Source organism: Sciurus carolinensis, chromosome 9, assembly GCF_902686445.1.
Source record: "Sciurus carolinensis chromosome 9, mSciCar1.2, whole genome shotgun sequence".
Taxonomy (NCBI): domain Eukaryota; kingdom Metazoa; phylum Chordata; class Mammalia; order Rodentia; family Sciuridae; genus Sciurus; species Sciurus carolinensis.
This window is the reverse complement of record NC_062221.1, coordinates 141,352,517-141,380,308: the sequence shown is the minus strand read 5'-3', so window position 1 is coordinate 141,380,308 and position 27,792 is coordinate 141,352,517. Positions and strand designations below refer to the sequence as shown.

General features: G+C 54.9%; 2 protein-coding genes across 16 annotated transcripts in view; one reads left to right on the top strand and one right to left on the bottom strand.

The window, feature by feature from the left end:
• The first annotated feature begins 1,339 nt into the window (after positions 1–1,339).
• S100b (S100 calcium binding protein B) lies at positions 1,340–5,046 on the top strand. Of its 4 annotated transcripts, XM_047564124.1 has the most exons (4): positions 1,340–1,544; positions 2,510–2,612; positions 3,086–3,576; positions 3,983–5,046. In XM_047564124.1, exons 3-4 carry the CDS (start codon positions 3,439–3,441, stop codon positions 4,121–4,123), a joined length of 279 nt encoding a protein of 92 aa, XP_047420080.1. In that variant the 5' UTR covers positions 1,340–1,544; positions 2,510–2,612; positions 3,086–3,438; the 3' UTR covers positions 4,124–5,046. The 4 variants fall into 4 exon arrangements, with proteins under 4 accessions (XP_047420080.1, XP_047420078.1, XP_047420079.1 ...); XM_047564122.1 differs by lacking the exon at positions 2,510–2,612 and having other exon boundaries at positions 3,439–3,576; XM_047564123.1 differs by lacking the exon at positions 2,510–2,612.
• Positions 5,047–9,655: 4,609 nt separating this feature from the next.
• Positions 9,656–27,792, bottom strand: part of Dip2a (disco interacting protein 2 homolog A) — an 83,352-nt gene continuing 65,215 nt past the window's right edge. For 9 of the 12 annotated variants that reach the window (XM_047563659.1, XM_047563661.1, XM_047563665.1 and 6 more), the window contains 17 exons: positions 24,734–24,935; positions 23,791–23,900; positions 23,642–23,722; positions 22,411–22,534; positions 20,544–20,665; positions 20,345–20,456; positions 19,349–19,458; positions 18,790–18,920; positions 18,199–18,367; positions 17,687–17,857; positions 16,598–16,627; positions 15,773–15,834; positions 15,026–15,083; positions 13,134–13,208; positions 12,300–12,474; positions 11,712–11,835; positions 9,656–11,311 (listed from right to left, as the gene is read on the bottom strand). In XM_047563659.1, coding sequence (XP_047419615.1) covers positions 11,059–11,311; positions 11,712–11,835; positions 12,300–12,474; positions 13,134–13,208; positions 15,026–15,083; positions 15,773–15,834; positions 16,598–16,627; positions 17,687–17,857; positions 18,199–18,367; positions 18,790–18,920; positions 19,349–19,458; positions 20,345–20,456; positions 20,544–20,665; positions 22,411–22,534; positions 23,642–23,722; positions 23,791–23,900; positions 24,734–24,935 — 2,109 coding nt within the window. In that variant the 3' untranslated portion in view covers positions 9,656–11,058. Of the gene's footprint in view, positions 11,312–11,711; positions 11,836–12,299; positions 12,475–13,133; positions 13,209–15,025; positions 15,084–15,772; positions 15,835–16,597; positions 16,628–16,736; positions 17,517–17,686; positions 17,858–18,198; positions 18,368–18,789; positions 18,921–19,348; positions 19,459–20,344; positions 20,457–20,543; positions 20,666–22,410; positions 22,535–23,641; positions 23,723–23,790; positions 23,901–24,733; positions 24,936–27,792 lie in introns of those variants that run through there. The other 3 variants (XM_047563662.1, XM_047563663.1, XM_047563671.1) reach the window with 2 other exon arrangements.

The window sequence follows — 27,792 nt, the reverse complement described above, 5'->3', positions numbered from 1 at the left end:
TGGCTCTGTGAGACACCTGGCTGTTGTATCTCAGATTTGGGGACAGACAGGGGACAGGCTCACTGGAGGAGGCTTGATGGGTCCCTGTCTCTGATGGAGGAATGTTGGTCAAGCGCTGCTTCAGTTTCTCTCCTGGAACATGACGAGGTCCCTCAGACACGTTCAAGTGTCCACTTCTCTCACTTTCCAGCTGCTTGGCCTGATGGTGAGGGTGGATCCCGAAAGTCATGGTCTCAGGTCTTTGGGAAAGAGGCGACCCACTAACCGTCAGAGCATAAGCCAAGTGATCTCTGTTTCTCTGCTAAAAATCAATCTCTCTCTCTCAGAGGTGCTTAACCACCGAGCCACATCCCAGCCCTTTTTTTATTTTGAGACAGGGTCTCACTAAGTTGCTAAGGCTGGCCTGGAACTCATGATCCTCCTGCCTCGGCCTCCTGAGTCACTGGGATTATAGGTGTAAGCCACCATGCCCAGCTTATTGGGCATTTTTGAGTCCTTGAGCACCTTTTAGGACCCAAACCCCAACCACGTCCTGGGTAACCACCTCTAGGACAGGGACAAATTCTGCAGGTTCCTATCCTTAATTCTCTAACAGCTCCTAGGCTAGACCCTGGGACCCCCGGTGGGGTGGGGCTACCTCAGGCCTTCTGCAGGGGCTGGTGAGGCTGCCCTGTGCCTTCCAGCAGGCACTCGTGGGTGGGAGGAGTCCAGAGCCTGGTGTGAGGGAACAGCAGCCTCCCAGCCACCCTCTTACTGACCTGGGTTGGCAGGAGGGCCTGACTGGTGAAGACACCTGGGGGCGGACGCTCCTGTGCGTCGTGTCAGAAGGACGCAGCTTCTAGCACCTGGTCCCCATGTCTGGAGGCCCAGCCCAGGCCAGGTGTGCTGAGAAGGGCCAGTGCAGCCTGGATGTGGCTTCCCTCGGCTGGTAGTGGGCATGCCGTCCCTCCCAACTCTTCCAGAGCATGCCAGGTGAAGGGAGAGGATCCAGGGTACAGCTGGCACTGTGCCCTTCATAAACGAGCATGTCCCCTAGAGCTCTGAGCACCAGGTACTGCAACTTTAGCCCAGTGTGCTGGGCTCAGCCTGTAGACAAAGGCTGTGAAGCACCCACGTCCTGGGCACTGTACCTACGGGGTGGGGCAGTGCGGACAGCTGGCAGACGGAGTGGCTCAGGGACCTCCGTACTGCGACCAGCCAAGGGCTGCCCAATCTCCTCACTGGGCCTGCTCGGAAGGTTCCAGGCTGGCTCTGAGTTGCTTTGTTCGAATGAGGGATCCCTGTCTCTGCTCGCTCCACCCAAGCCTGCCTTCAGAGGAATCAGTATTCACGTCACAAACACAAGCACAGCACAGAACGCTGACTCGCACGTCCGGCTGGCGGGCCCTTTTCCCTCAGCCTCGTGCAGGCCTGGCCACCTCCCCACCACTGGCCGCCTGGGCCACACCCACCTCCCTGGGAGGAAGGAATAAGAGGCTGCCTGTCCACGCGCCTGCCACTCGGACGCCACAGCCAGAGGACTGGCAGCAGAAGGTGACCAGAAGGTGAGGAGTCACTGACCCAGGACACTCGGGAAGCTCCTCTGCTTTTGGAGGGACTTGGGTGGAGCTGGGAACTGGGTGGTAGCTTTAAAAGCCCCTCTGGGACTGCTGGTCGGTGTCACGTCTTAGACCTGCCATCACTGGACACCAGGGCTGCAAACCAGAGGCCATGGAGCTGGTGGCTCAGGAGAGGCCTACATCTTCCCAGGGCTGCCAGGAGGCTCACTGGAGCTCACAGTGCCCTGGGCTGAGTGTGAGAGCTGGATGCCAGAGGGGCCCCTGGTTCCCCGTTTCCCCTACCTGGATACCAGGGTCCCCGGGGCCCAGATGAGCAGGTCTCTACTGATGGTCACGAGGGAGTTAGCCGGGCACTGGTGCTGCATCTCACTTCTTTCTGTCTTGACTCTTAAGAAGGCGGCCCCTCTTCAGAGGGCCCCAGGGGCTCCAGTGTTAGTATGAAAGAATTAACGCAGAGTGCTGGCAGCAGGAACTGAGAAGGAAGTGCACGTTTACTTCCGTTTCTCTGAAAAGATATCTCCACCACCAACCATTTCCTAGGACAAAGTGAGGGATTTTACAGGAAAGAGTTTGTAACTAATTAGTATGTGGTCATGAAAACACATTTCACAGCATTTTCTATCATGTGGAATCATGTCTTATGCCTTTTGAAAACATCCCACTGGAGAGAGATTTGGCCTCCCTTCCCTGTCACCATGGACTTGGGGGACCATCAGGGTGATGCCAATTTCTTGAGATTCTTGTTCTGTTTCTTAAAAATCATTAGTTTAAAAGCCAAGTTCAAAGGATAAGAGTATGAAATGCTGAAGGGTTCAGTCCAGCTGCACTGCTCTGTGTGTAATATCAGATTCTTAGGGGCATCAGAGCAAACCAAGTACAGACCCTAGTGGAGGACATCAGCAGAGATCAGGCAGATGAAAGTCTTTGACCCTGTTGCATTTGGGGCTCAGAAACAAATAGATTATGAACATCATATTCCACATGACTCAAGATCTGATACATTCAGCACGGAAATCGAACCTCTGAACTGGGTTTTAACATTACAGCATGCAGGTGAGTCTTACGTCAGAAGGGCATCTGGGTCTTGGCAAAGGTGCCCTGGGTCTGGGGAAATCTTGGGCAGCTTCCAGGTTGCACTGGTGGTGGGGCCCTGCCTGCTGCCTGTTCAGGACACTAGCTCAGTGAGGTGACTGCCAAATACGGTGGCCTTTGGTATTTTTCAAGACACTGTGGCAATTCTACTTTATTTCTTTGGTACCAGGGATTGAACCCAGGGTGCTTAACCACTGAGCAACATCCCCAGCCCTTTTTATTTTATACATGGAGACAGAGTCTTGCTAATTTGCTCAGGGCCTTGCTCAGCTGCTGAGGCTGACTTTGAGCCTGTGATCCTCCTGCCTCAGCCTCCCAAATCACTGTGTTTGCAGGTGTGCTCCACCTTATCTATCTTCCCAGATGAATTTTACATCTGCTTTTGTTATGGTCTTCACCATCCAAATAAACGCCCAGTCACGTTCTTATTTCAGGTGGCCGAAACTCACACATGAATTCAAAGGAAAGTAAGTTAGTCCTGACCCTGGATGAAGACTGAGCTACAGGAACAGGGACCCCATCCCCGTCGCCAGACCACGGGGTGTGCTGGCTGTGCCCCTGCCTTCCCTGCTCTGCTTGCCTGCACATGACCATGCAGGGCAGAGGGGCCGCCTTGCTCTGCTTCTGTGCTGAGACTTCCCACTGACTGAGAGAGGAGGCAGGCAGAGGGGAGAGCAGGGTGGCAGATTCTGGGAGCCCTGGGCGACGAGCTGACAGTCCACCCAGGGGGCATTGCAGAGAAGGGCGTCAGGCAGGAGGCGTGAGCCGCCTCTCTGCTGACCTCCAGATGTCGGAGCTGGAGAAGGCCATGGTGACCCTCATCGACGTCTTCCACCAGTACTCTGGAAGGGAGGGTGACAAGCACAGGCTGCACAAGTCGGAGCTCAAGCAGCTCCTCAAGGACCAGCTCCCGCACTTCCTGGAGGTGAGTCCTGCCCTCCACTGACCACCGCCACGTGTCCTCTTTTGAGTCGCTCTGAGTGACTCTGGCTGTTTCGGGACTCCTGGGCCACTTCTGGAATCCTGTGGGAACCACTGAGCCACACTCTGTCCCTTTGCTGAAAACCTGAGGCTGCACAGGTGGCCATGGCAGTGGGACGGGCTGAGGGCATCCTGGCGTATCAGGGCCAAGTGAGCTCTAGGGACCTTAGAGCTGGCTCCTGGGCAGGGACGACGTGGCTGCATGCAGACGTGCAGCAAGGGCCCTGGGGCGCGAGGCCAGACACACCCACATCCACCGAGGAGGCAGCCTGGCAGGCACGGTGCTGCCCCCCTAAGTCTTCACCATATGCTGTTTACAAACAGGTTGGGCAACTTCTCCTTTCTCTTAGGAAATCAAAGAGGAGGAGGTTGTGGACAAAGTCATGGAAACACTGGACGAAGACAGCGACGGAGAATGCGACTTCCAGGAGTTCATGGCCTTCGTCGCCATGGTGACCACTGCCTGCCATGAGTTCTTTGAGCACGAGTGAGCGAGAAGGAGCAGGCAGCAGAGCTGGGCCTGGGGGACGAAGGCCTCACAAGGGGGCAGCAGAGCTTGCAGCGCCAGCTGGGTAGGAAGCCCGGTCTTCGGAGGGGAAAGTTGAGGCTCTTTCCAGCACTGCGTCACTCTTTCTGCTGCACTAGGCTTCGTGTAGGAACCACTGGCAATAATCACTTAGGAGAGTCCATTCACAGCCAGGGCCAGTGCCGCTCAGACCCTAACAGGGAGGATAGGACCAGCACAGCACCACCTGGCGGCCCCCAGGCTTCCGGTACGTCCCACTGGAAAAGGCTGAAAGGCTGCCCATCTTCACACCTGTGGTCTCAGTGCAAATAAAGCCCCCAGCAGTCTGATGACCTGAGCACACCGTGCCCCCTGCCTAAAAGAGCAAGACCGTGCAGAAATGGGAAAATACGTCTCATAAACCAACAGTACTGGCACTGTCACTCAGAACCAAGAATCCAAATCCCACATTTGGTAAATTCTCCTTCTGGGTGACACTGCTGGCCTGTGGGCATGCATGAGGCAGAACATGGGCAGGCTGCCTTTCCAGCCAGCTGTGCTGTAGCAGTGTGCTCCTCGCCTGCTCTCGGGTTGAAGGTAGAGTGTGTGGCTGTGGACTGCAGGTGCCCGGGACGTGGGCCTCTTGCTGGAGGTCACTTCTGGTCTGCTCTGCTGGGAGCCTGGCTCACTGCCTGGTGAAGTCTAGTCAGGAGACGTGCAGGTTGAACTCAATGCTTTTGTATCTGCACGTTCAAATACACCAAGTTTCAAATTCAGGTTATGAATATTCAAGGAAAACTCAAATTAATCTCATCCACCCTACTTCCCATTTTATTAAGGGAACAGACTGGGAAATTCATAAATCAACTGCTTGCTTGTATTTGTGTTAAATAAAAAATGCACTGTCCAGTTCTCTGCACCCAGTGAATATGAAGTACACACACACTATCTGCCAGGTCGGGTGAGGGTCATAGCCCCAGACATGGGACTGCCCATGCCAGGGAGAGGAAGCCCAGGGCGAGCGAGGCCCTGGGGCCTCTCCCCAATTCCCTCCCCATTCTCTTTCAGACTCTTCCAGCTTCCCCTGAACGTTCCTTGGCCTCTCCAGGGTTCCCCTGATTTCTCCAGCCTCCCCAGGCTCCCCCAACCTCCCCTGGCCTCCTGGACTTCAACTCGACCTCCCCAGCCTCACCAGGGAACATCTGGCCTGGGTGGGTCATGTGCCCATCCTCAGGTCAATCATGAGGGAGAGGAGCAGCGTTGGGTTGAGCTCAGACATGTGCCCAACCTGAGCACAGGCTTCTGCGGCTGGCTGGAGGGAGCCCATGTGGGCCTGCTGGGCTGCCTGTTCGAGGGTCAGGGCCTGCCTGCTCCCTCCTGACTCCAGCTGCCCAAGTGACTGCTCAGAGCCGGTGCCAGGGCAGGACCTGCACTTTAGGACACAGGCTGGTTTGCTCAAGCCATGCACCTTTCAAATGTCAGCCACAGCAGCCACAGGTTCATCCACCACCAGCTGCAACCCAGCCCACATAGGGCATGGCCACCAGCCACCACCTGGCTTCAGCCAGCACCACTGTCCTGCCACTGGGCAGGAGACTGCTCAGACCCACTTTGCCAGTGTGGCATCCGCCTACCCACAGGAGTCTGTGTGGGGTGGGGTGGGGGACCCTTCCCCTTAGCCCTGTGTGCTGCCTCACCCTTCACAGCCTCTGTAACCCAGTGCCACGGACTGAAGTGTCAAGTGTCACAGTCATAATTAAGACAGGAATGGAATGAAGAACTTGTAGTGCCTGCTGCCTCGCTTACCAAGTGAAACTGGGGGAACCCAGTTCAGTAAAGCCAAGGAAACTGGTTGAGCTCATGAATTTGCTGCTTTTCAATGTGACGTTGAGGAAAGTCTCAAACATGGCGGTCTTGGGCATGGTGCAGCTCCCTCACGACTCAGGTCCTTCTAGAAACACAGGCTGTGGTGATTGCTGGCACTCCACAGCTCTCTGGGAGGAACTGAATTCTCATGCCAGCAGCACTCCTGCACTGACCACATGTGGGCAAAACTTGGGCAGGCAGCAAAGCCCTCCCTGGGCAGACCTTCCAAGATAGTCATGTCCCTGCAGGGATGCTGAAATTCCTACCAAGCAGCCTTAGGCAACTCATAGAGCTGTAGGGGAACAGCCCAGTGAGGACACCTGGGTCCTCCAGCTGCAAAGCACCCACACCACCAGTCCCTGGGAAGGTCCACAGAGGCAGCAGGGCTTCCTGCCAGGGTGGACCCTGCCCAAACTCAGGAAGTGCCCTGGACAGTGCAAGCCACGTTGACAAGAGGGTCTGGGGCAGGAGCAGCAATGGGGGTGCAGGGGGTAGTTTGGGAACACTCCAGAGCCTCACAGCGGGTGAAGGGCACAGGTGTTCTTGGAGACACCAGCCTGTTTTGTGGAGTGTGCAGCTAGCATGGTTTCTGAACTACATGGGGATGGATCAGTCCTGAGCTGACCGCTGGCCTCACCCGACAAGCTGGTTGTCAGGACTTCCCATTGGCAGACAGAGGCGCAGGGACCTGAGAGAGGTGGGACATGGTGGGAGGTCTTCTGGCCCCTGAGGCCTGGCCTAGGCCTTCCTCCTTCATCTTGTCCTGGCCAGAGGGAGACTGGTTCCACTCTGCCTGCCACATGAGGCTTCCCCAGAAGCCCAAGACACAGGGCTCCTGGGATGAGACCCCAGAGCCACCCACTGTCCTGGGAAGGTACCTGTAAGGGAAGCAGCACCAGCAGAGACCTTGGTGGCTGCAGGTGCTGTCCTGCAGGCCAGGTCCTTCCCTGGGGACCCGAGCACCTTCCATCCTCAGCACGCGCTTTCCTGTTGGTGCTGATGCCGGGTGGCACGTCACAGGGATGCCCCTCATCTCGTCTGGTCCTTCTGTCCACAAGCGTGGGCCATTGATGTCTCCGCTGTCACACAACTGCTTGGCCCATCAGTTCTCCTCCCAGGTATTTTGACAGTCCTTCCTCAGGTGCGAATGCCTGTAGCCATCGCAGGTTCTTATAGGAAGCTTCTTATTAACATGTGATGTCCTCTGCGTCTGGCGGCATAGCTACCCTGCTCTCCAGGTTGAGATTCCCATGGGATATCTCCCGTGCGCTCACTCAGTGTCTGATCTAAAATGAGCCCCTTGCGGACAGCACACAGGTGGGTAGATCATGCCAACCTCTGACCCGCGCGGTCACAACCACTGACAGGGAACTTCTGCCCTTTTGCTGTGTGTACTGCATATGCCACATGGCTTTGTGGGTCTCATTTCCTGCATTACTGTCTTCTTTTGCATTTAGCTGATTTCTTGTAGTGAAATGTTTAAATTCCACTCTCATTTCCTTCTGTGTATATTCTACAGTTATTTTTTCTCTGCAGTAACCATATGGATTATATTAAACATCCCCAAATACTAACACTGTGACTTCAATTTTACCACCTTAATTTCTGTGTCATTAAAAAAATTGCTTCACTAACATGTCTGTCCTCAGCCCTTCCCACTGTAGACGTCACAAGATCACATCTTTATATAGTATACGCCCAAAGTAAACTAATAATCATTTGAAATTCTTTGGCCTCCTAAATTATGTTACAAACCAAAGTTGCAATCCTACCAGCTCTCAGACCAAATGCCACCTGAGGTCCCTGCCCTCGGGGGCTGCATGTCGCTGCCCGGGGTACTAACTGCCCCTCTACAGAGTGCTCCAGAAACTCCTGTGGGCAGGTCTCCTGGAAGCGAGCGTTCTCTCGGTGTCTTGGCTGGGGGAGGTTCACAGTGGGCAGGTCTTCTTGGTCATCCTCATCTGTTTATTTAGCCCTTGGGATCTATCAGTTCATGACCTGCTGGCCTCTGGCCTCTGAGAAGAATCTGCTCACACCTCGTGAAGAGCCCATGCGTGGGACAAGCCATGCCCTCCTGCTGCCCTCAAGATCCCACTCCTCTTTGGCTTTCAGCGTTCCATTGTGCTGACCCGTGTGGCTCCTCCGAGTGCCTACTTGTGTTTCTTAAGCTTCTTATGTTCATATTCATCTCTCAGCACTGCTTCTCTGGCTGCTCTCTGCCCCTCTTGGAACGTGCATGCTGTGCACTGAGTGGAGTCTGGGTCCTGCAGACTCCCCGCATGCTTCCTCCGTCCTCTCTCTCACTGCCCCGCAGACTTGAGGACTTGTGTTGTCCTGGCTTCAAGTCGACTGATTCTCAGCTCCACTGGCTCAGTCTGCCTCTGAATCCCTCTACTGAGCTTTCCACTCGCCTGACGTACTGCATCCTCAGCTCCAGAACAGTTGCTTTCCAGCCACCTGCGCAGACACTTTAGGGGCCATTCCTCTTAAACACTCATTTACTAAGAGGCAAAATCCTGAGAGGAGCTCGTTTTGAAATTTTGCACCTATTTACCTTTTAAAGGAATTCTCCCCTACTGAAACTGACTGTGACTGGAGATGAACGCCACGCAACACTGAAGGCTGCCACTGCACCAACTTAATAAGGTGGTCCCAGCGCTCCGAGAGCCAGAACTCATGCCGGGCGGTCTCAGAGGGCGTGTCTTCCTACTCTTTCTATGTTACTGCCAGTAACACACTGACACACCAGGTCTCTCTGCCTTCCTTTGGAACATTCTGGAAGGCAGAAGGCAGGTCCTGTGGTGGAACCTGAGCGGGCGGGAGGTAAGGCACTCCTCTGCCATGTGCTGCACCATGACTCTACTGGCCACTTCTGCAGCACTGCAATAAAGCACAACTCACCACAGTTAAAACACCATCTGAACTAAAATAAATACGATCGAGACAAAAATGGCCTACTTGGGAAATCAAGGACTATACAGAAGGATGATTCTTAATGTGAAATGGCTCCTACCAGTCAGTAAGAAAAACTTGAGCGCGATACAAAATGCCAAATCTGGGGGCAGGTCCACTGTGAAACAGACAGGAGCCCATTCCATGTGAGGCCACGCTCGGAGGCAGTGGACACACACGACCCTGCTGCCGGCGCTGCTGGACGTGACCTCTGGCCACCCTTCTGCAGGGCAGGGGGGCTGAGGCTCCAGGCCCTGAGGGTGAGCCCACCCGGAGCGGAGACCGTGGGGAAGCCTGTCAGAGTGGCGGTCCTCGCCACAGCTGAGCAGGACCGGCGCCTCGCCTGGTTACACCTGGCCCACCCACGGTCGCAGACGTCAGGCCTGAGGAGCAGTCTGTGAACGGCAGGAATGCCTGTGACTTTTTAGGGACAAAAGCAATGACAAAATAGGTATGTCATCACAATTCTGAAAGAAACTGTAAAAAGGAGAAAACAGATCCCAAAAGACTGACCTTAATACAAATGCTGCTATTACTCAGAGGTACTCATAGATTTTTTTATTCTCGTCCTTATACTTCAATGTGTTTCTAGATTTTATGCTGTAAGCATAGTTGTTTTTATATTCTGAAAGAATGCATCATAAAATAGATCCTATTTAGGATGAATTTTAAAACCTTTCACACATTTAAAAATGCAGAATTACAAATAGTCAATAGCTTTTATTAACATAAAGATATAAAAATTGTAGTGTGATATACAGAATTCCCAGAGAGCAATTTTAAAACATTTTAATGCGCTTCTTAAAATCTTAATTTACCAGATAGCTTTACCTTGTCTTACTGCCACTGACCTTTCAATACAAAAAGTTTATGATTTTTGTTTGCTATAAAACTACATTAAGATTGGGGTTAGGTAGTTCTGTCCCTTCTCAAGTCATTCTACGGTAAAGAATGAGTCCACTGCTAAGACCTCTGTGGGCCCAACAATGAGCTACATGGACTCTGTGTGTAATTACACCACCACTGTCAGGTTCCAGTACTACGTTGCCACATACCATGCTGTCGCCCAGCACTGCGGGCAAGCAGCATGCCCTACGCCATTGGCCCAGCTGGCCAGACTCGCTGTGGAGCTGTAGTAGGCACTACCCAGGCTAGCCTGGTTGTTTCTATGAAGCACGTGTGATCCCTAACTTCCCACCCTCGAATCCTAAAACCCAACCACTTATAACATACTCTTAATTAGGTCTATAAAAATAATCTTTGTCTCAGATTAGCGTTCAGCTCCGAGTCCCTAAAACAGTCCAGGGAGCTTACATTCTCTTCTCTGGTTCAGGTTCAATATGACGTGAGACCACTCAGCTTTGTCAAGTCTGAATGAAATGGCCGAAGATGATTTGGCCGATTCTGTAGGCACACAACTCGGCACACACACCATCGAGGAGGGCCACAGCTCCACCTGCAACGTGGGACGGCCTCCGCGGCCAGCAGGTTGGACAGCGCGAAGGGGGACCTCAGTGACCTGGGCTCCCGCCCCATCTGCTGGAGTGAGGGGGACGGTTCTGCACACTCCATGAGAAGCAGCACGTGGAGGCACGAGAACTGCAGGAACTGGACACAGGAGGGCAGGGACAGCACGTGGCCCGATGGTCCCAGGTGGCCTCAGGAGCACGAGTGACAGCGTGTGCAGACAAGCTCCACACAAGACTGGCGAGGAGGAAGCTCCCAGCGTGGCCCCGCCACTGTCCACACAGGAGGCCTGGACGTGCTCCTGCCCAGGACTGCAAGGCCGGGCTCTGCCCTGGGTGACGGAAGAGGGCTGTGCTGTGGCCTCCGGGTTCTTTCCAGATCAGGTTTGATATGCACTTGTCATTGAAGTGGGAATAGCTATCTGAATTTTACAAATCAAGAACTATGCATGTAGCCTAAAGAAGTGACACCTGCAGTGCAGCAGAGGCCACCCTTTCCTCCTGGCGTCCATGTTTGTGAACGTACCTGGCAGGTCTAAGCACTTTCCAGCGAATTCAGGAAGTGCTTCCAGAAACAAGGGCTGGAACTGCACGGGCGTCTGCAGAGCACAGCAGGCGCCTGCGGGCCCTGGGGGCACTACATGTTGTAGGCCACGTAGACGGGGTCCAGCTGGTCCGCAAGGAAGCCATCCCGCAGGTGCATGCGCTGCTTCTCACCCCGGGAGTTGATGGGGATCACGCCGGGGTCCACAATGACCACCACACCCACCACCAGAAAATGCTCCTCCAGCACCGCATTGGTCACCAGGGCCACTAGGTCCAGCGCATCCTGCTCCAGCCCGTCCAGCTCCACCACCACCACCAGCAGGTTGGTCCAGGTGAACACAGCACTGTGAGAGGTAGACAGTCACACGGAGGGTATCAGCAAAGTGCCAAGGCAAGTTGGCATGTGCCATGGTGGGCCACATGCCCGCAGGGCACCGCGCCTCAGCCCAACTGCTGCTGAGAACCAGGAGCCTGTGGACATCAAGGAACCACATTCAAAGAAATGCCCAAGGCACACATGGCAGAGCCTGGGACTTCTGCCTGCACATGTGGGGACAGCCTCTTGGTTTAAAACTGATGAGGAAGAAATCCCAGGGAAGGCAAGGAGGTCCACACTGGTGGTGTTCCCCAGGAAGAACCCAGAAAGTCCTGGTCCCTCCCGGGACCTGTCCCTGTGGCATGGCAGGACCAGACCCTACCCTCCAAGTGTGCAGAGGGGCAGGGTTGCTTTGTCCAGGCCCTTACCACTCAGCGATGTTCCTATGTGCCCGGATCACAGACGTCTCGATGTCGATGGGGTGGTACCTCATGCCTCTGAGCTCCAGCGTTTCATCCAGAGACCCCACCACATACAGTGCGTCATGACGCTCTAGGACGCAGACAAGAGCAGGTGCTCAGAAGGCAGAACCACTGAGGGCCTGGCCAGGGGCCCTGGTGCAGAGGCCAATGGAGAGGCTGGCAGCCGGCAGTTACCACGGCGAACGCCCAGGCAACAAGTGGGAGTGTGTACTTTGAATAGTTCCCACGTCTGGAAACAGCAGCAGCCACAGGGGCAACCCAGCCGCTGGGGCTGGCCGCAGTCCTTGGGACCCCAGCCATGGCTCTTGACGTCACACCCCAGCACCCTGGGGGCAGCTGCTGGGAAGGCTGGATTGTCTGGGAGGGAGGGGCCTTCTGTCCATCCCCAACAGCTACCACCCTCCTTCACCCCATCCTCACAGAGGCCATGGGTCCAAGATGGTGAGGAGCAGCAGGCGCAGCAGGTCACAGGGCAAGTCATGGACGCCCACCCTGCCCCCCAGGGCTGCGGCAGGCACTCACAGTGGCCCTCACCTCCACTGGCATCTGTGAGCTCTGTTCTTCGAAGGAAGCCGAGGTAGCCAGTCCTTGCCCAGATGGTCTGGGTGTCTCCAAAGCTCAGCCGGGCACTGAAGTGGTCGACATGAAGCGCCTCCTCCCCGTAGACTGTGTAATACCCAGTGGCATTGTGGGGGCTGCTCACCCAGATCTGGGGGGGCCCAGAGGACAAGAACATGGGCACATCACAAACCAGAGAGCACGACTTCCGTCCTGAGGCAGCCCCTGGCCATGAACGGTCTTGAGGAAACATGAGCCAAGTGGGGGGCCATTTTCAGCGCTGCATTCTGTGGACTGAACACAGCTACGAGCGAGGAAGGCAAGGGAAACGAGGACTCATATTCCTTAGGCCAAAGTGCACTGCTCTGTGACTGATATCTCAGGCCCCAGAGGCACCAGGTGAAGGAGACACAGCTGCTCAGACCAGACTGACACAGTGGGGGCCTGAGCACACAGTGCACGTCCACACAGGTACCGCGCTGGTACTGACACGCGTGTTCGCCCAGCACAGACCCAGGGCCAGAGTGGCAGGTGGCCTCCATCAGGCAGCTGGCTCATGGCAGCTCCTCCAGCCATCCGGGGCCCTCGGGACGTGAGGCTCTGTTGGTGGGGCACCTCAGGGAGGTGCCCAGGAGCCAGTCTGGGAACACAGTGACTGGGATAAAGGGTCAAACAGGATTGCCAAAGCATGTGTGGCTCCAGAGTCAGAAACCCCAAATCTGGGACAGGAAGGAGAAGAGGGCAGAGCTGGTGAGGCTGGAGGGCTCTGGCACCTCCTGGTCAACCAAGGTGGCCTTGGCCAGCACTCACCTCGCCCAGATGTGAGTCTCCAAGGGGCCCTTTGGTCTCCGTGTGTGCAATGACGACCTTCACCCCTGGAAGAATCTGGAAGGAGGACAGTTAGCTGTTAAAGGCCCTCATCCAAGAAAATAACAGGAGACTCCTGACACAGGGGCACCAAAGAGTATCCCTCAGAAGCCCCTCAGTAGGACTGCCCCTTGGGGCAGGCCAGAAGTCTAGAAGTCACTCCAAATCTGACTTTTTGAATTTTAAAAGAAAAGAGATGCTAAGAGAGAGAAGTGAGTTGTGAACCTCAGCAGGACACCACCAGGCCCTGAGCACAGCCTGTCATTTCCCGTCTGGGAGAGTGCTGGGCTCCACCAGGGCTTTCACTGAAGCCGAAGGCCCTCCACCTCCACTGACCCTTCACAACCAGAGACTTCAGAGCCTCCTTCTTCCCCAGAGACATGCACCTGACCCCTCCTCAGTACAGGCTCGGGCAGGCTGGAGGCCACATCCCAGCCTCCTAGCCAACCCAGGACCCCTCTCTGGTCCAGGTCACCACCTGGCTGTACAGGCTTGGCTGCTTGTTCTGCGTCTTCAGTTAGAGGTAACGGAGGGTCAGGGCAATGGCAAGTGGCCCTCAGGCATGTGGGAGAGGGGACAGAGCTGTGGAAGGTGTGGTTCTACACTGGACCCAGGCCCTCCCTGCTCTGCCTGTCTCCCTGGATGCTGCTGGACCCACCTCACTGTGGCCCACTTGGGCCCCAGAATGAAAGCTCTCCTTCAGCCCAGCAGGCCCAAGCTGCTGCTCCAGCAAGAGGAGAAGGAAAAAAACACTCCAACCCAAGGGGACGGCCACAGGGCAGGGTGGGGACAGGCCCTGAGAGGGCTCCCAAGGGTGGTGACACAGGGTACACATGCAGGGTGACATCACAACTGTGCAAAGCCACCTGGAGCAGGCGCTCCAACATAGGCAGGGCCAACGTCCCATCTCCTCACAGGCCTCCACGGACCATGTCCATTCAGCTCTCAGCAAGGCTGCTGCTTAGAGTAGCTGGAAACACGTGTGGAGGAGGCTCTGCAGACTGTCCTGCCCCTGGCCCACACGCTGCCCTCCCAGGTCAGCCCCACAGCCTCACCAGGGAGCTCCCATGGCCCACGTGCCAGCTGCTGCAGGGCTGGCTCTGGTCCTCTCTGGGCAGTACTGTGCCTCCTAAAGGCAGCTGTGGCCATGGCCATGGCAAATAGAGTTGGGTAGCCAGGCCCCATTTCTTGAGCTGTGCAGGTGCAGAGAGGCAGCTTCCCAGGGACTCAAGTCTCCCAGGTGGGTGGCCGCTGCTGTCTGGGCCCTGGGGACCCCACCATGTACTGCATGCCCACCCCACCAGCCTGCCTCACTTTCTCACCCTGTCCAGTGACCCTGGCTCCGAGGGTGCCTTTCCTTCTATGTCTGCACCTGCTGGCTCTCACGGCACTCAGTTCTCACTGAGGCACTTCAGACTCAGCGCTCCACTCCCTCAGCATCCTCTGGGGCTTCAATAGGCCAGGACTGGCTTAAATGGCAAATCCCCACTGGCCTGCGGCCCTGACAGGACCCCTTTCTTGCTGCCACCTGACCTCAGCCACCCAGCCACCCTTGAGTTTAGGAGTGTGGGTGGCCCTGGTCAAGGGGAGCTCATCTCTGGATCTGCACCTAGATTCGCACTCTTGGGTACAAGCTCAGTAAGTGTTCAGAGACTTGACCTCGTGCTTCTGAGAGTGCAGAAGAGGAGAAAGAGGCTTCTGCAGTGGCCCAACCCACCTACCAGGGCTTGGTTGTGTTCGCTGGGCAGCACACAGCCCCAGCACCTCCCCCTGGGTGATGCCTGAGACAGGACTCAGACTTGTCATTGGGGTGCATGAGTCCCAGTTTCTACTACCTTTCCAGACTCCATCAAGGGCAGACTGTGCGGAGAACCCCGTTCCACCAATCGAACCCTAAAAATTAACAAAGAAAAATTTCAGAATAAAACTCACATTCTGGGCAAAAATCTCTGGAGACATTTTCCCTGAGGGTGTCTGTCAGCAGCTGGAATGTCAGCCTCTTATTAACCACCTCCCCACCCTCAGGCAGGCCCCACCTAGGCCATCCTCGACTGGCCAGCCCCTGGCACCCAGGGAGCTGTGCCCACTATTTATTTCAAGTTGCACCACCTCTGAGCATCCGGGATGGGCACCCAATCTTCCCAGCTGGGAGGGGCTCTGCATACATATGACAGACCAGCAGGTTCACACCATGGCCCCTCCTGATGTGAAAACTCAGGCGGACGCTGAAGCAGCACCAGGAAGTTGGTTCTTGCCATTAGCTACCCTAACTCTGCCCTCTAACCTTCCCCGAGAAAGCAACCATCACTGCCCTGGCTGTGTGAGGGAGGATGAGGGCTGCTCCCTGCAGCTCTGAAGGTGTGGGGGACGGGGAGGGAAGCCCACGCTCCCCACAGGGCACCCTGAGCAAGTCCACGGCACCACTACTTCTCTCAGTGTGGATGGCCCTGGCTGAGCCATAGTCCATTAACATCCAGGGCCTGAAGGCTCTGACCCAACCGGTGTCCACTAAAGTCTGGGGACCAGGGTGATGTTAGCACAGATCCAGGCTGTGGCACCTGGCCAGCAGGTGTGGACATTACCTGTCATGGCGCAGTGCCCTCATGTCCACATAGACGGTAGTGGGGTCCGGGCCAGCTGTGCCCTGGAAGAGGAGGAGCACAGAGGAGCTGCCCTCAGGCTGCACGCTGCTCTGGGGGCCACCGGCACAGCAGTGTGGTAGCTCCTCTAGGGCCATGGGGGACACCCAGAAAGGCAGCCCTGTTCCTTGCAGCAGGTCTGCCTTGGGGCTCAGGGTCCCATATGAGTTTATGTAGCGAGAGAAACATTCAAAACACTGAAAACAACAAACCACACAAGTCTCGCTTCAGTTCTAACTCTCTATTCCCAGTGGTCTCTTGCTGTGGTGGGGACATTGCTGCCCTGTGGCCAGAGCAGGACCTGCCCTCACTAATCTTGCTGGGAACCCAGCACAGTGGCACTCACTCAGATGGGACAGAAGACAACTCCTGCCTGACTTCTAAGTCTAATGTTTGACTCAGTCTTGATTCAAGGACAGACATGCTGTCCCATCGGCTGAGGAAGACATTAACAGCATGTTAATGTCTGATCGGCATCATTCCTGAAGACCCCAGATAACGTCGGCTTTCTCTGCCCTGAACTAACACAAAAGCCTCTACAAGATTCGACTGGCCCTTGCTCCCTGCAATGCTGCCAAGGTCACACTCTGAAAATGGTTTTACTTTAAATTTGGTTATGAAGAAGCTTTTGTACTATGTCAAATAATACCCACTGTGAACGAAGTCAGACAGAAAAGAAACACATATTCATCTGAAATTCACGAGGTCACAAGAACTGGGGGTGGGGGACAGGCACTAGAAAGGTTGAGGGCAAGGGCAAGGTCATACCTGCTCAGCCAGTTTTCCCAGCCTGTTGGGCTGACAGAGGCCAAGGGGCCAGCAGAGGGAGACAAGGAGGAGACAGCCACGGGAAACACAAACAGAAGGCCACAGGCCACGTGAGAAACACGGAAGAGCAAAACACATCACTGTATCTTCAGAGCACAGGTGGTATCCCACTGAGAACCCTGCAGCCACACGGGCACCTGCTCACCAGCAGACAAGCAGGTGCCTCCAGTACCTAGTCAGGGGCACAGGCTGCAGACACAGGGCAGGGTCTCAGCTCATAGCCATCAGCCCAGAGTGCCAGCCACCCGAGGGACATCAAGGCAGGACCCCAACACCTTCCACCGTTCAAGGGTCTGAAACTCCGAGAGGCCAACAGCCTTTCCCAGGCTGAGAGAACATCAGCAGAAACGTGGGAAGCTGGCCTAACACTGGCAGTCTGCAGCTGTGCCCCACTTGCACATGTGGCCTCCTTGAGGACGGCACAGGCTGGTCCAGCACTGGAAACTCAAAGGGCCCCTAGCTCAGCCCTGGAAGCAGCTGTGTCTTGCTCCCCAGCTCTTCCTGTGCTCTGCAGACACAGGTACTGGAGCTGCAGGATCTCTGATAAGCTATGTGAGTTTAAGATGCTTCCAGAAAGAAAGTAAATGGAGACACTAAAACCAAATTCGGAAAGTAGAATAGAAGCCCTACAATGGGAACTTCCATTTCTGCAACTCACAGCTTCAAAACAGATTTGGGTGCACATGAATTATCACACATATCAATGTTGCCATTTACACTTGCTAGATATCTTAACACAGTAAGTCCAGCCTTGCTTTTAACAAAAGAAAGTCTTGTGGGGGAGGGGCTGGAGTTGTAGCTCAATGGAAGAGTACTTATCTAGTATGTTTGAGGCATTGAGTTTGATCCTTAGCACCATCTAAAAATAAAGTAAAGGCACTGTGTTCATATACAACTAAAAAGATATTAAAAAATAAGTAACATAATGCCTTGGAGCTCCAAATGGCCACGTGAAAATGAAGCGAGGGCTCAGAGGTGGAGCAGTGGAGCAGGCAGGTGTGGAAGGGTGGTGTGAGGCTGGCCCGTTACCTGGAGACAGATGGCCACGTTGACCCTGCACCCAAAGGTGGTGCTCACGGCGCGTGCAGGGAGGCCCAGGTCCTTGAACAGCTTGGAGAAGGACTGTGTCAAGGCGATGCGCGGTCGCTCCTCAGCCACCACCATGCATGTGCGCACACACGACAAGTTCACCCCTTTCATCTGCAGAGCAGCAGGGAGCTGGCGCACTGCACACAGCCCAAGGCCAAGGGCACTGCCCATCTTGGAAATTAATGGGTGGGGCCCAGCGTGGCCTGACCCTAGGTCTGAGTGCACAAGGGAAGCTGCACATACCTGTCTGCCCCACCTGTGTCAGGCTGGGGGGTTCTGGGCATGGGAGCGTGGTGGACAGCCCTCCAGCCTGCATCCCTCCCTCCCTCCTGCAGGGATGTGGTTGGAGGAAGGCACAGGGCCTGGGGCTGTGCAGGGGCTGATGTGGGCCTTGGGAGGGGGCACAGCCTGGCTCAGGGTGCTGTGGCCGGGAGCCTCTGCCCAGGACTCACCCTGAGGGCACCTGTCTGTGCGCCCAGGCCCTTGGTGCACATCTCCATCACAGAGTAGGAGCAGAAGGTGACGCGGGCCTTGTACTGGCTGACGGCCGACAGCCACAGGGACACATTGCTCTCCAGCTCCAGCGGAGGCACCAACACTGATTGGTGTCCGGAGTAGACACTGCAGGAGGGGCTCAGCTGAGGAGGAGCCTCTGTACCAGGTGCTGCCCCGTCCTCAAGCGCCCCATGCTGCTTTCACACCAGGGGAGCCTGAGGGGAAGAGCCGCGGGGCGCAGGCTGGGGGCACCACGTATGGGTCCTGGCTTCTACTTCAAACACCTGAGGAGGAGCTGGGCCCCATGGAGGACTCTCTTGGAACAGAGCGACCTTCTCTAGCATCTGAAGGAGTGGGCGGATGATTCCAGCTTCCCATGGTGGATGGCGCTTGTGTTTAGTGAAAGACGCTCCTACCCCTTCAGTTTCAGACCCAGACTCCAACCACCTTGTCCCAAGGAGGCCTCACGTGTGCCTCCAGCGTCTAGGGAGGCCAAGTCCTGGAGCAGCAAGGGCACAGTCGGAGCCCGGCACCACAGCTGCACTCACCTGCACAGACACCACAGGGCAAAGCCCAGGCCACAGTAAGGGTCCAGGCAGATGGCGATCTGGCGAGACGGGTAGAGCTCACACTGAAGCTTTATGGAGCGGCACAAGGCGCTCGTGGCTGCGTGCGACATCTTGAGGAGGAAAAGAAATGGCCTGCTAGCGATGAGAAGGATGAAGGTCCGTGGCTCCCACTACTGAACCTCACACTGACTTCCTCCAGATGGCTGGCTCCCACCCCCACAATATCTAACAGACCCCTGGGAAATGCACAGGAGTCTTTGAAAGAGGATTCCAGGAGGGTGTAAGGTTTCAGGTGAGCGCTCACCCCTAGTAAGGAAACGGATACATCAGAGCCCCTGTTCCTTGGGGTCAGTCACAAGCTAGAAAGCTGGACATCCAAATAAGCAATACCCTCAGGCTAGTCTAACTTGGGGGTTTGTTGGTGCTCATCACAAACTTTAAGGCACAACCCTGTTGCTGTGCACTCTGGATAGGGACCTGCCTAAGCCACATGCTATCTTCCAGAAGCAGAGCACACAGGAGTTCTCTCAAGACCCACCTTCACTCCTGCCAATATCCCTGTGGTGGACACACTGAAGTCCAAGTAGGCCAGCACATCCGGGGAGGGTGGTCTGAACACACTAGCCACCTTCTTTTTTGGTATGTCATCTGTTAAACAGGGACACAGTGAGGTCAGCGTTCCTATATGTGCTTTGCTTCGGCCTCGACAGGTGAGAGAGGAGTCTGAGCGCCCGGGCAGTCCCAGAGCACATACCTAGTTCTCATACCTACAAGGCAGCAGCCTCTGGACACAGGTTGGGCAAAGGGCAGGAGTGAGCCCCTGGGCTGTGGGCTCTGGCTGGACCCCTGCTCTGAGCCGTCCCCTTTGCCCTCAACCGCTGCCCTGGAACTTGTTCCTTCTGCCCTGGAACTTGCTCATAAGGGTATGGTGTCAGGTGGCAGCCACAGACCATGCGGTCCCTGGCTTCAGTACTGGTAGCACCTTGGAGTGCATGGGCTATGGTGGGGAGAGGAGGGCTCTCTCCTGACCAGTGCTCAGTGCCTGCAGAGATGTGGGATACTGCTGGGCTGGGTGTCTCCACCTAGACAGGCCTTAGGCTGAGACAGCCTTCACCAAACTGAACCAACAGCCCAGACAGAGAGGTTTCAGCCCCCTTCCAGGCCAGCCCATGCATCTCACCAGTGATGGAGACAGGAAGGGCCAGGGTGCATGGTGGGTACTCTCCTCAAGGGACTGGCAGAAGGCTCAGACAATGCCAACCTGCTATGCAAGTAGCAGAGGTAGCCAGGGCAGGAGGGCACAGACCCCAGCATGTGGGCCTGGGAAGGGGAGTTCACAACAGGGATGGGGTCCAGCAGTCTCATGGACTGCGCACTCCACAGGAGGTCGCAGGGCCCCAAATGGGCTTCTCTCATTTCAGCTGGTCATTCACCCTAACACTTCATTTTGGATGGCAAGAATGTAATCCCTATAAAAAAGTGAAGAAACCCTACAAAGAGGAATCTGTCCACAGGCCAACTGCCGAGGACGTACCAGTGTCCAGGATGGTTGGCCAGGTCCTGATGTCCACAGCGGCAGCTGCCTCCTTCGACCTGAGCAGCCGGGTGATGGCCTGTGTGGTGAGCACGCAGGCAGACTTGCTGACCTGCACGAGGGAGGCGGCCATGAGCTGGCGAGCTTGGGGTCCCGTGGCATCCCTCCCAGCTCCACCCGCAGTGGGGCTGGCACGCACCTCTACGATCATCTTGACGGTGGGCAGCGTGGTGCCAAGGTTCTGGGGGTGTGGGGGCCGCACAGTAACAGGCACGCAGCCACAGTACAGGCAGCCATAGAAGGCGGCAATGAGGTCCACCCCTGGGAAGGTGAGCAGACATTAGGAGGGTCCAGAGCACAGTGTCCACAGCCGGGCCTTGCAAAAATTTTCTGGCCGTGGCATTTACCAAGCCCAGTGCTGATGGCAGGGTCCATGGCAGTCAGGTAGGGCCCCCCTCACCCCAAAGGCCAGGCACTGGGAGGGGCCATGCTACAGGGGTACACCGGGGATGCACAGGAGCCCTGGGCAGCAGGAGGGACCTGGAGGCAAGAAGGGCTGGGGGCCTGCACACACTGACCCTCAGAGGAGGCTGAGACAAGCCGTGTGCAACGGGGGTTCCCACAGGACACACCAGGAGGGGCAGCACCTGGAAACCAAGACTCTGGGGTCCTAGGTGCTGATGCTGGCCCCGGGCTGCCTGCTCCCTCACCGACACCAGGTCAGAGGCACCACCCACCTCTCTTCCAACTTTCCTAGAGGTTTAGAATTGCCCATAATTAAGACTTGTGGGACCCTGTGCCATGCTTCCGGAGTCAGTGCGACAGAACTCAGTCCCCTGCCCTGGTCCCCCTGCACACAAAGCAAAGTCCTGCCAGCCTCTGTGGAATCAGAGACAATCCCACAGCACCCTCAGGCTGCAGACACTCATTCCCAGAGTCAAACTCAATATGTGACAATGACCCAGCGGCCAGGGCCCTCAGTGACTCGAGTGGACCACAGGCAGCAGCTCAGTACAAAGCAGCAGAACACAGGAGAGCACCCTGCATGAAGGCCACACAAGAGAAGGACTCAGCCAGGGGTCCTCTTCCTGCAGCCCAGGAACTCAGACTGCCTGCCAAGCATCTGTCCTCCTGTCCCTGCACCCCCAAACACAAAGCACAGACTCCATCCCACACCCCAATTCTGCATCTCCTGAATGGCACTGAGTCCTTCAGAATGGGGTGCAGGACATGGACTTGTCCCACCAGCCACATGGCACACCAGCCTCCGCCACCCCCAGGGCACACTGGGCACTCAGCACACAGCTGATCCTGAGACCAGGCTCTCCCCAGGCAGGCTTTCAAAGTGAACTGAAAACCAGGGGCTTTCTCTTTTTTCCCATTAAGAACGTGGGGCTGAGATGCAGCAAAGTGGCAAGAGTGCTGGCGTAGCCTAGGCAAGATCCTTGCCTCCAACGCCAGCTCGACAAGAAAAGTCCAGACAAGTGAGTGACAGGAAGAACAGCAAACACACCCAAAGCAGGGACAACAGCAAGCTTCAGTCACCAGCCTCATCCCAACCACCAACACCCCACAGGGCCCTGCGTATGATGCTCAATGTTACAGAGATGTAAAGCAATGCAGAGTGCCGTGGCTGGGCAGGGGTGAGTGGGCAGGGACGCAGGGCAGTGTCCAGACTACAGACTGGATAAAGCCAATGAGCAACCATAGGACATTCCCATCCTGAACAATCAGGAGTCTCCGGGAAGAAACAGCAGATCTCAGCAGATGGGTGGAACCCTGCAGGCCTGAGCCTGTGCTGCAGAAAGGGTATCTAGGGGACACTATCGCAGGCCTCTCCAGGTCTCTGTTTTTGCTCTGGATAATCAGAATCTGAGCTCTGAGAGATGACAGAGGGAGAGGTACAGGTGAGCTGAACACGTGCTACCCTGCCAGTGTGGAGCCACCAGGGTCAAAGATTCCAATCAGTCACAAAAGGCTCTCAGAGGGGTCGGAGCCTGGGAAGGCCACGTGTGGCAGAGGGGCTTTTGGTAGGCCAGGGGGGGTGGTCTGAAGTGTGCACCTACCTGGGGGGTAGACCAAAGCCACATGGTCCCCAGCATCTAGCCTGCCCTTCTCCAGCAGAGCAGCAGCTACCCTCTCAGCCCTTTTGTGCAGCTGGACACAGGTGGCAGTGCTGGTGACGGTGCCCTAGGAAGGCAATCAGGGGCATCACTGTACTGGCATGCAGACAGGCAGGCAATGCCCAGGACACCAGACACATCACCTGCAGTGTGGGGCCAGCAACCTCAAGTGGCCCCACATGTGAAGGGGGCCCCCCAGGGCAGGATCCAAGCACTGACAGGGTCGAGGGGCTCAGATGCTGAGACTCCAAGGCCTAGACTTGTCCAGGGTCACAACCTCTACCTACACCACCAGAGGCTCCTGGGTCCGAGGGCAGCATGTTCTTGGGGACCCGATGAGTACCCATGGGGAACACAAGGTTTATGGAGAAGCCGATGGGCCAAAAGGAATGTGGATGCTTAAGAGTGACTCTGAGCAGAAGCCTGCAGCAGGTCTGGAGGTCCCTAGTTCTCCAGCCAGCATCTCTGCTGGCCCTACCAGCGCTTCCTTGTCCCTGATAAGCACCCATCCCAGGCCTCAGTCAGCAGCCCAGCATCAAACCTTTGCACGCACCTCTGACCACGTCTCAGCTGCCTGTTCCACTGCTCTCTGTACTGCTGTTCTATGCCAAGCTCCCAAACTCACCCTTCTACAGTTCAAGAAAGCACCCCTGACCGTGAGCACCCCCAGCTACTCCACCCTGTTGAGGGCACCCAGTGCGCCCTAGCGATGAAGCCCAGAATCCCATGCCAGGCTCCACCTCGCTGGCCTCCACGCCTGGAGTTGCAGGATGGCACTGCTCAGTCCACTTGCTACCAGCCCCTGTGCCTGCCTGCAACCCTGCCCAGGACTATCCACTCCCCGCTGCTATGATCTCAAGCTTCTGACCACAAGTGGCTGTACCCTGGCCAACAGTCAACCATGCTGTCTGCAAGTTTTTGAACTCAGAGGATGAACAAACACAAGAAATAAAAGTGCCCGGGTTTTAAAATACAAACATTTCCTTTGAGTTCACAAAACTTAGGAATAGTCATATGCATATTGTTCTTGATTCTTAAAACAAAGTTGATGAGAATTTTCCTGTTCAATCCAAGATACGACTGTGTGAACTGCATGGAAAACAGGGTTCCACAAGGAAAGGAGCAGGGAGCAAAGTCTGAGGTCCCTGTGCTCCAGACGCAGGGCCCGCCTCACCTTGGCATTCAGCAGCACGAACAGCGGGTGGTCAGGAGTGGTGTGCGCTCGCCATTGCAACACGTCCGCCAGGAACAGGAACTGCACAGAGGGCCCGGCTCAGCGCCCACACGGCCCCCGGCCTCGGCCCCCTCCGGAGTCACCGTTACCTTGCGTGCCTGGTCACTATCCTCCAGGTGGGTCAGCTCTCTCCCTGAGGCCTGCGCGATTCTCTTGCCAGCAACCAGGTTCCCCACGATCATGGAGGCGGGTCCAACCTCTAGAGGTGGTTCCAAGGGAGAAGCTGGGGCTTGGGATCAGACTCCACCCAGCCTGAGTGTCCCTCACAGTTGTTATTTTGAAACGCACCTTAATCACACATTTAGTCTTCTAAAATACAAGTGTTTGTAAAACCAGCTAAAAAATTATACTGAGTGACAGAGAATCCCTTGTAAATATAAACCACACCACACTGAGAAACTCTGAATATGGCTTATCTCAGGACCTCAGCTGAATTCTCAACACTTTACTATTGTACTATATTTATGTGTGTCAATCTCAAAACTAAGTCTTCCTGGTGAAATGTATTCAAGTAGGGACGTTTTGTGTGTTCCATGAGTAGCAGAAGTTAGCTTGCATTTAGAGTTCACATGACCAAAGCAATGACAAATGGCACATTACAGCTAAGCCAGTCTTAAGATCAGGGAGGGGAAGCTGACCACTGAAAGACCCCTAAGGTCCCGTCAAGCCCACAGCTATAGCAGGTACAGGGCTGTGGAAGGCAGCTGGATCCTGGGGGAAACAGCTGGGCCCAGGGCAGGGAGGCCGAGGCTCCTTGGATCCAGGGCTCAGGCCTGTTCCTGGGCCTCATCTCTGTCCCCAGGGAGCTGCCAAAGCTCAGGTGTCAGCCTTGGATCTGGCATTAAAACTGGTTCCTCACAGGTGAAATGCCCCAGTCCCTCAACCGTGAGCCAGGGCCAGTAGGCAGGGAGCTAAGCAACTGGGCACACACTAGCTCCAGCACTTGGCCTCAGACCCAAGGAGTGGCAGCTATCACTGCAGGGTCTGTGGGGCTGCACCCTAGTCATGATGGGGTTGCTGGGCACGACTGACCTGGCTGCTTCTGACGAGGTCTGGGAAGGTTGGTCACGCAGGTGTGAGGACACATCAGCACGTTGCAGGGGTGCAGTGTTCCTCCCAGGAAGCGCTGTCTGGTTTCGGAGATGTGGATTCCTCCCAGGGGAGCCTTGGGCAGGGTGTTGGCTGGGACCAGGGCCAGACAGTACACGCCCACCTGGTGGATGCTGTCAATGGCCTAGAAGGTAAGGGCCCACTCAGCATGGGCTCCAGCCACACAACCAGGCCTAGGGGACACCACACTGGACAGGAAACCGTCACCCAGGGCTGGAGCGCCAGGACTCCTGACGGAGCTGCCAGAGTCCCTGGCCCCTCAGAGAAGTGGGGGCAGCTGACAGTCTGGGGCACCTCCAAGCCAGGGCAGACAGCCAGACCCACCCCCGGACCCTGCTGAGGGCTTTAGACACCTGGAAATGTCAAAGGTGCCCAGGCTTATGCCAAGGTGGGCAGGTCAAGGTCAGTGTGGACAGGTGCAGGTATCTGAATTCTGGGCAGCTTTCGAAGTGTAAGACTAAGTTAGGTGAAAAACAAAACATACAGCTCCCAGGCCAGCAGGGACAGCTGGTGAGGTCATACCCCCATGCCCAGGGACACCTGGATCACACAGTCAAGGGTGGAAACGTACTAGGCCTTCCAGTATCTGATGGAATCCAAAGCTGGAAGGCCCAGTAAAGAAACCTCCCCATCTTGCCAGGAATGGTACTGCACATCTGTAATCACAGCAGCTCAGGAGGCTGGGGCAGGAGGATTCCAAGTTCAAAGCCAGCCTCAGCAACTTAGCAAGGACCTAAGCAATTTAGTGAGACCCTGTTTCTAAATAAAAAATAAAAAGCGTTGAGGATGTGGCTCAGTAGTTAAACACCTGAGTTCAATCCCCAGTATTAATAAAAGAAACCTCTCCATCTTGAATAGGTGGCAAGGAGTAACTGTAACACTTCAATGTTGGATTTTTTAAGCCTTCACTGACTTAAGGTTTGGATCTGGAATGTCCCCCAAAAGCTCATGTGCTGGGCGATGCACCAATGTTCACAGGGGAAACCACAGGACATGAGGACATGGGCCCACCCGCAGGTCCGTCCACTCGGTGGGTTAATGATCTGGATTTCCTGGGAGGTGGTGAGAACTGCAGGCAGGTGGGGTGTGGCTGGAGGGGCGTGGCCGTGGGGACAGCACCTGGTCTGGCCCTGGCACTAGCTCTTTCCTCCCTCTCTCTGCTTCCTGGATGTCACAGCTTTCCTCTGCCACACTCTTCGGTTATGCTGTGTCTGCCTTGGAGCTGGCTGATGATGGACTGAACCTCTAAAATCACGAGCCAAAATAAACCTTCCAAGTTTTTCTTGTCAGGTCTTCTGGTCACAGCAACAGAAAGTTGACAAAACTAGCATTACCATCCCCTCTGAGTCTGTAGTTCCCCTGCCTATTCGACACCTCAACCCAGCTTCGGGTGCTCTTCTGAAGGTCGTAAGGTGTCTGAAGGAATTCCTTGCTCCGTTTTTCTTCCTTCTCTCCTTGCTGCTTCTTCTGTCTCTTTTCCCCCTGCCTTCCTTTTTCTGCTACTGGTTCTTTCTTTTATTTTCATGCCCTACATAGTTCAATATTAATATTACTTTCTTTAGAAACTGATTTTTCAGCCTAATGTAGGGCATTACTGCCCCGTCCACCTTTGGACTAGTGGAGCTGAAGAGCACATCTCTAATCAGTGTTTGCAGCCCACTAACATACTGTTACCCTCAGGTGGTCAGTTGCTGCAGCTGACCACCTACTCCAGGCAGGCAGGGGTGGGTCCTAACACTATGAACCGAGTAGGGGGTATGTAGACACAGATATCCTCCTGGGCAGGACACAACACAGAGAGAGCAGCTCACTACAGAGGCCCTCACTTAAAGGTGCAGTAGACATGCACATCTCAATACAGAGACACAGTGGCCCAAGAAAAGAAGGTACTGAGATGCCTCCAGGAACAACTCTAGGTACCAAAATGAAGAAATGTTGGACAAAAAAAATGTTTTAAAGTTGATTGTTAAGGCAATTAGTGAATGAAAAGATCTAAGGAATAAACAGAGACAAGAGTATAAAAGAGCATTTCAACAGAGATTCTGAAAAGGAACCAAACACAAATCCTGGAAGTAAATGTTCAAATAATCAAATAAAAAACCAGTCAGAAGTCTCACCAACAGATTAGAGCAAGTAGAAGATGGAATTTTAGGGGTTGAAGACAAAGACCTTGAATACACAGACAGCAATAAGGAAAAAATTAGAAACTCTGATCAGAATGTATGAGAACTCTATCAGTGGCGCATGCCTGTGATCCCAGCAACTCGGGAGATTGAGGCAGGAGGATTGCAAGTTCAAGGCCAGTCTCAGCAACTCAGCAAGGTCCTAAGTAACTTAGTGAGATCCTGTCTCAAAATAAAAAATAAAAAAGACAGGGGAAGTGGCTCAGTGGGTAAGTGCCCAGCATCCCCCCACAAATGTGTAAGAACTCTAGAGCAACACTAAAAGACCTAACTTAAGACTCAGGACACTTCCTGAATCTTGAGAATAAGACATTCTCCCCTGATTTCCTTGGCAACATGTCCACCATTCAGATGTAGGTTACTCAGCCTCCACGTGTTTTATAGTTTGTATCATTTTTCTTGTTGTTGATTTCTAATTCACTTCTATATGATTCAATAAGATGGAAGCAATTATTTCAGGGGTTGTTTTTTTGTTTTTGTTTTTTTACATTTGCTAAGACTTGCTTTGTGGCTTAATATATAATCTATTTTGAAGAAAGTTCCATGAGAAGCTGAAAAGGAAGTGTTTGATTTTTGTTGGATGAAATATTCTGCAGGTGTCTGTCAAGTCCATTTGATGACCCTGTAGCATGTTGACTTGCCAACAGAATGGCCTCTCCTTTAGTGAGAATGGCATGTTGGTGTCACCCATTGGTGTTGTATTGGGTTCTATCTGTCCCCTAATGTTAATCCATATTCACTCATGAAACTGGGTACACTGTGCATACATGTCACAGTTGTATCTTCTTGGACTATTCC

Bases quoted from the DNA above. Each gene is read 5' to 3' on its own strand.
- S100b (XM_047564121.1), top strand. The intron at 3,577-3,982 runs GTGAGTCCTGCC...CCTTTCTCTTAG, and splicing joins AGCTCCCGCACTTCCTGGAG to GAAATCAAAGAGGAGGAGGT.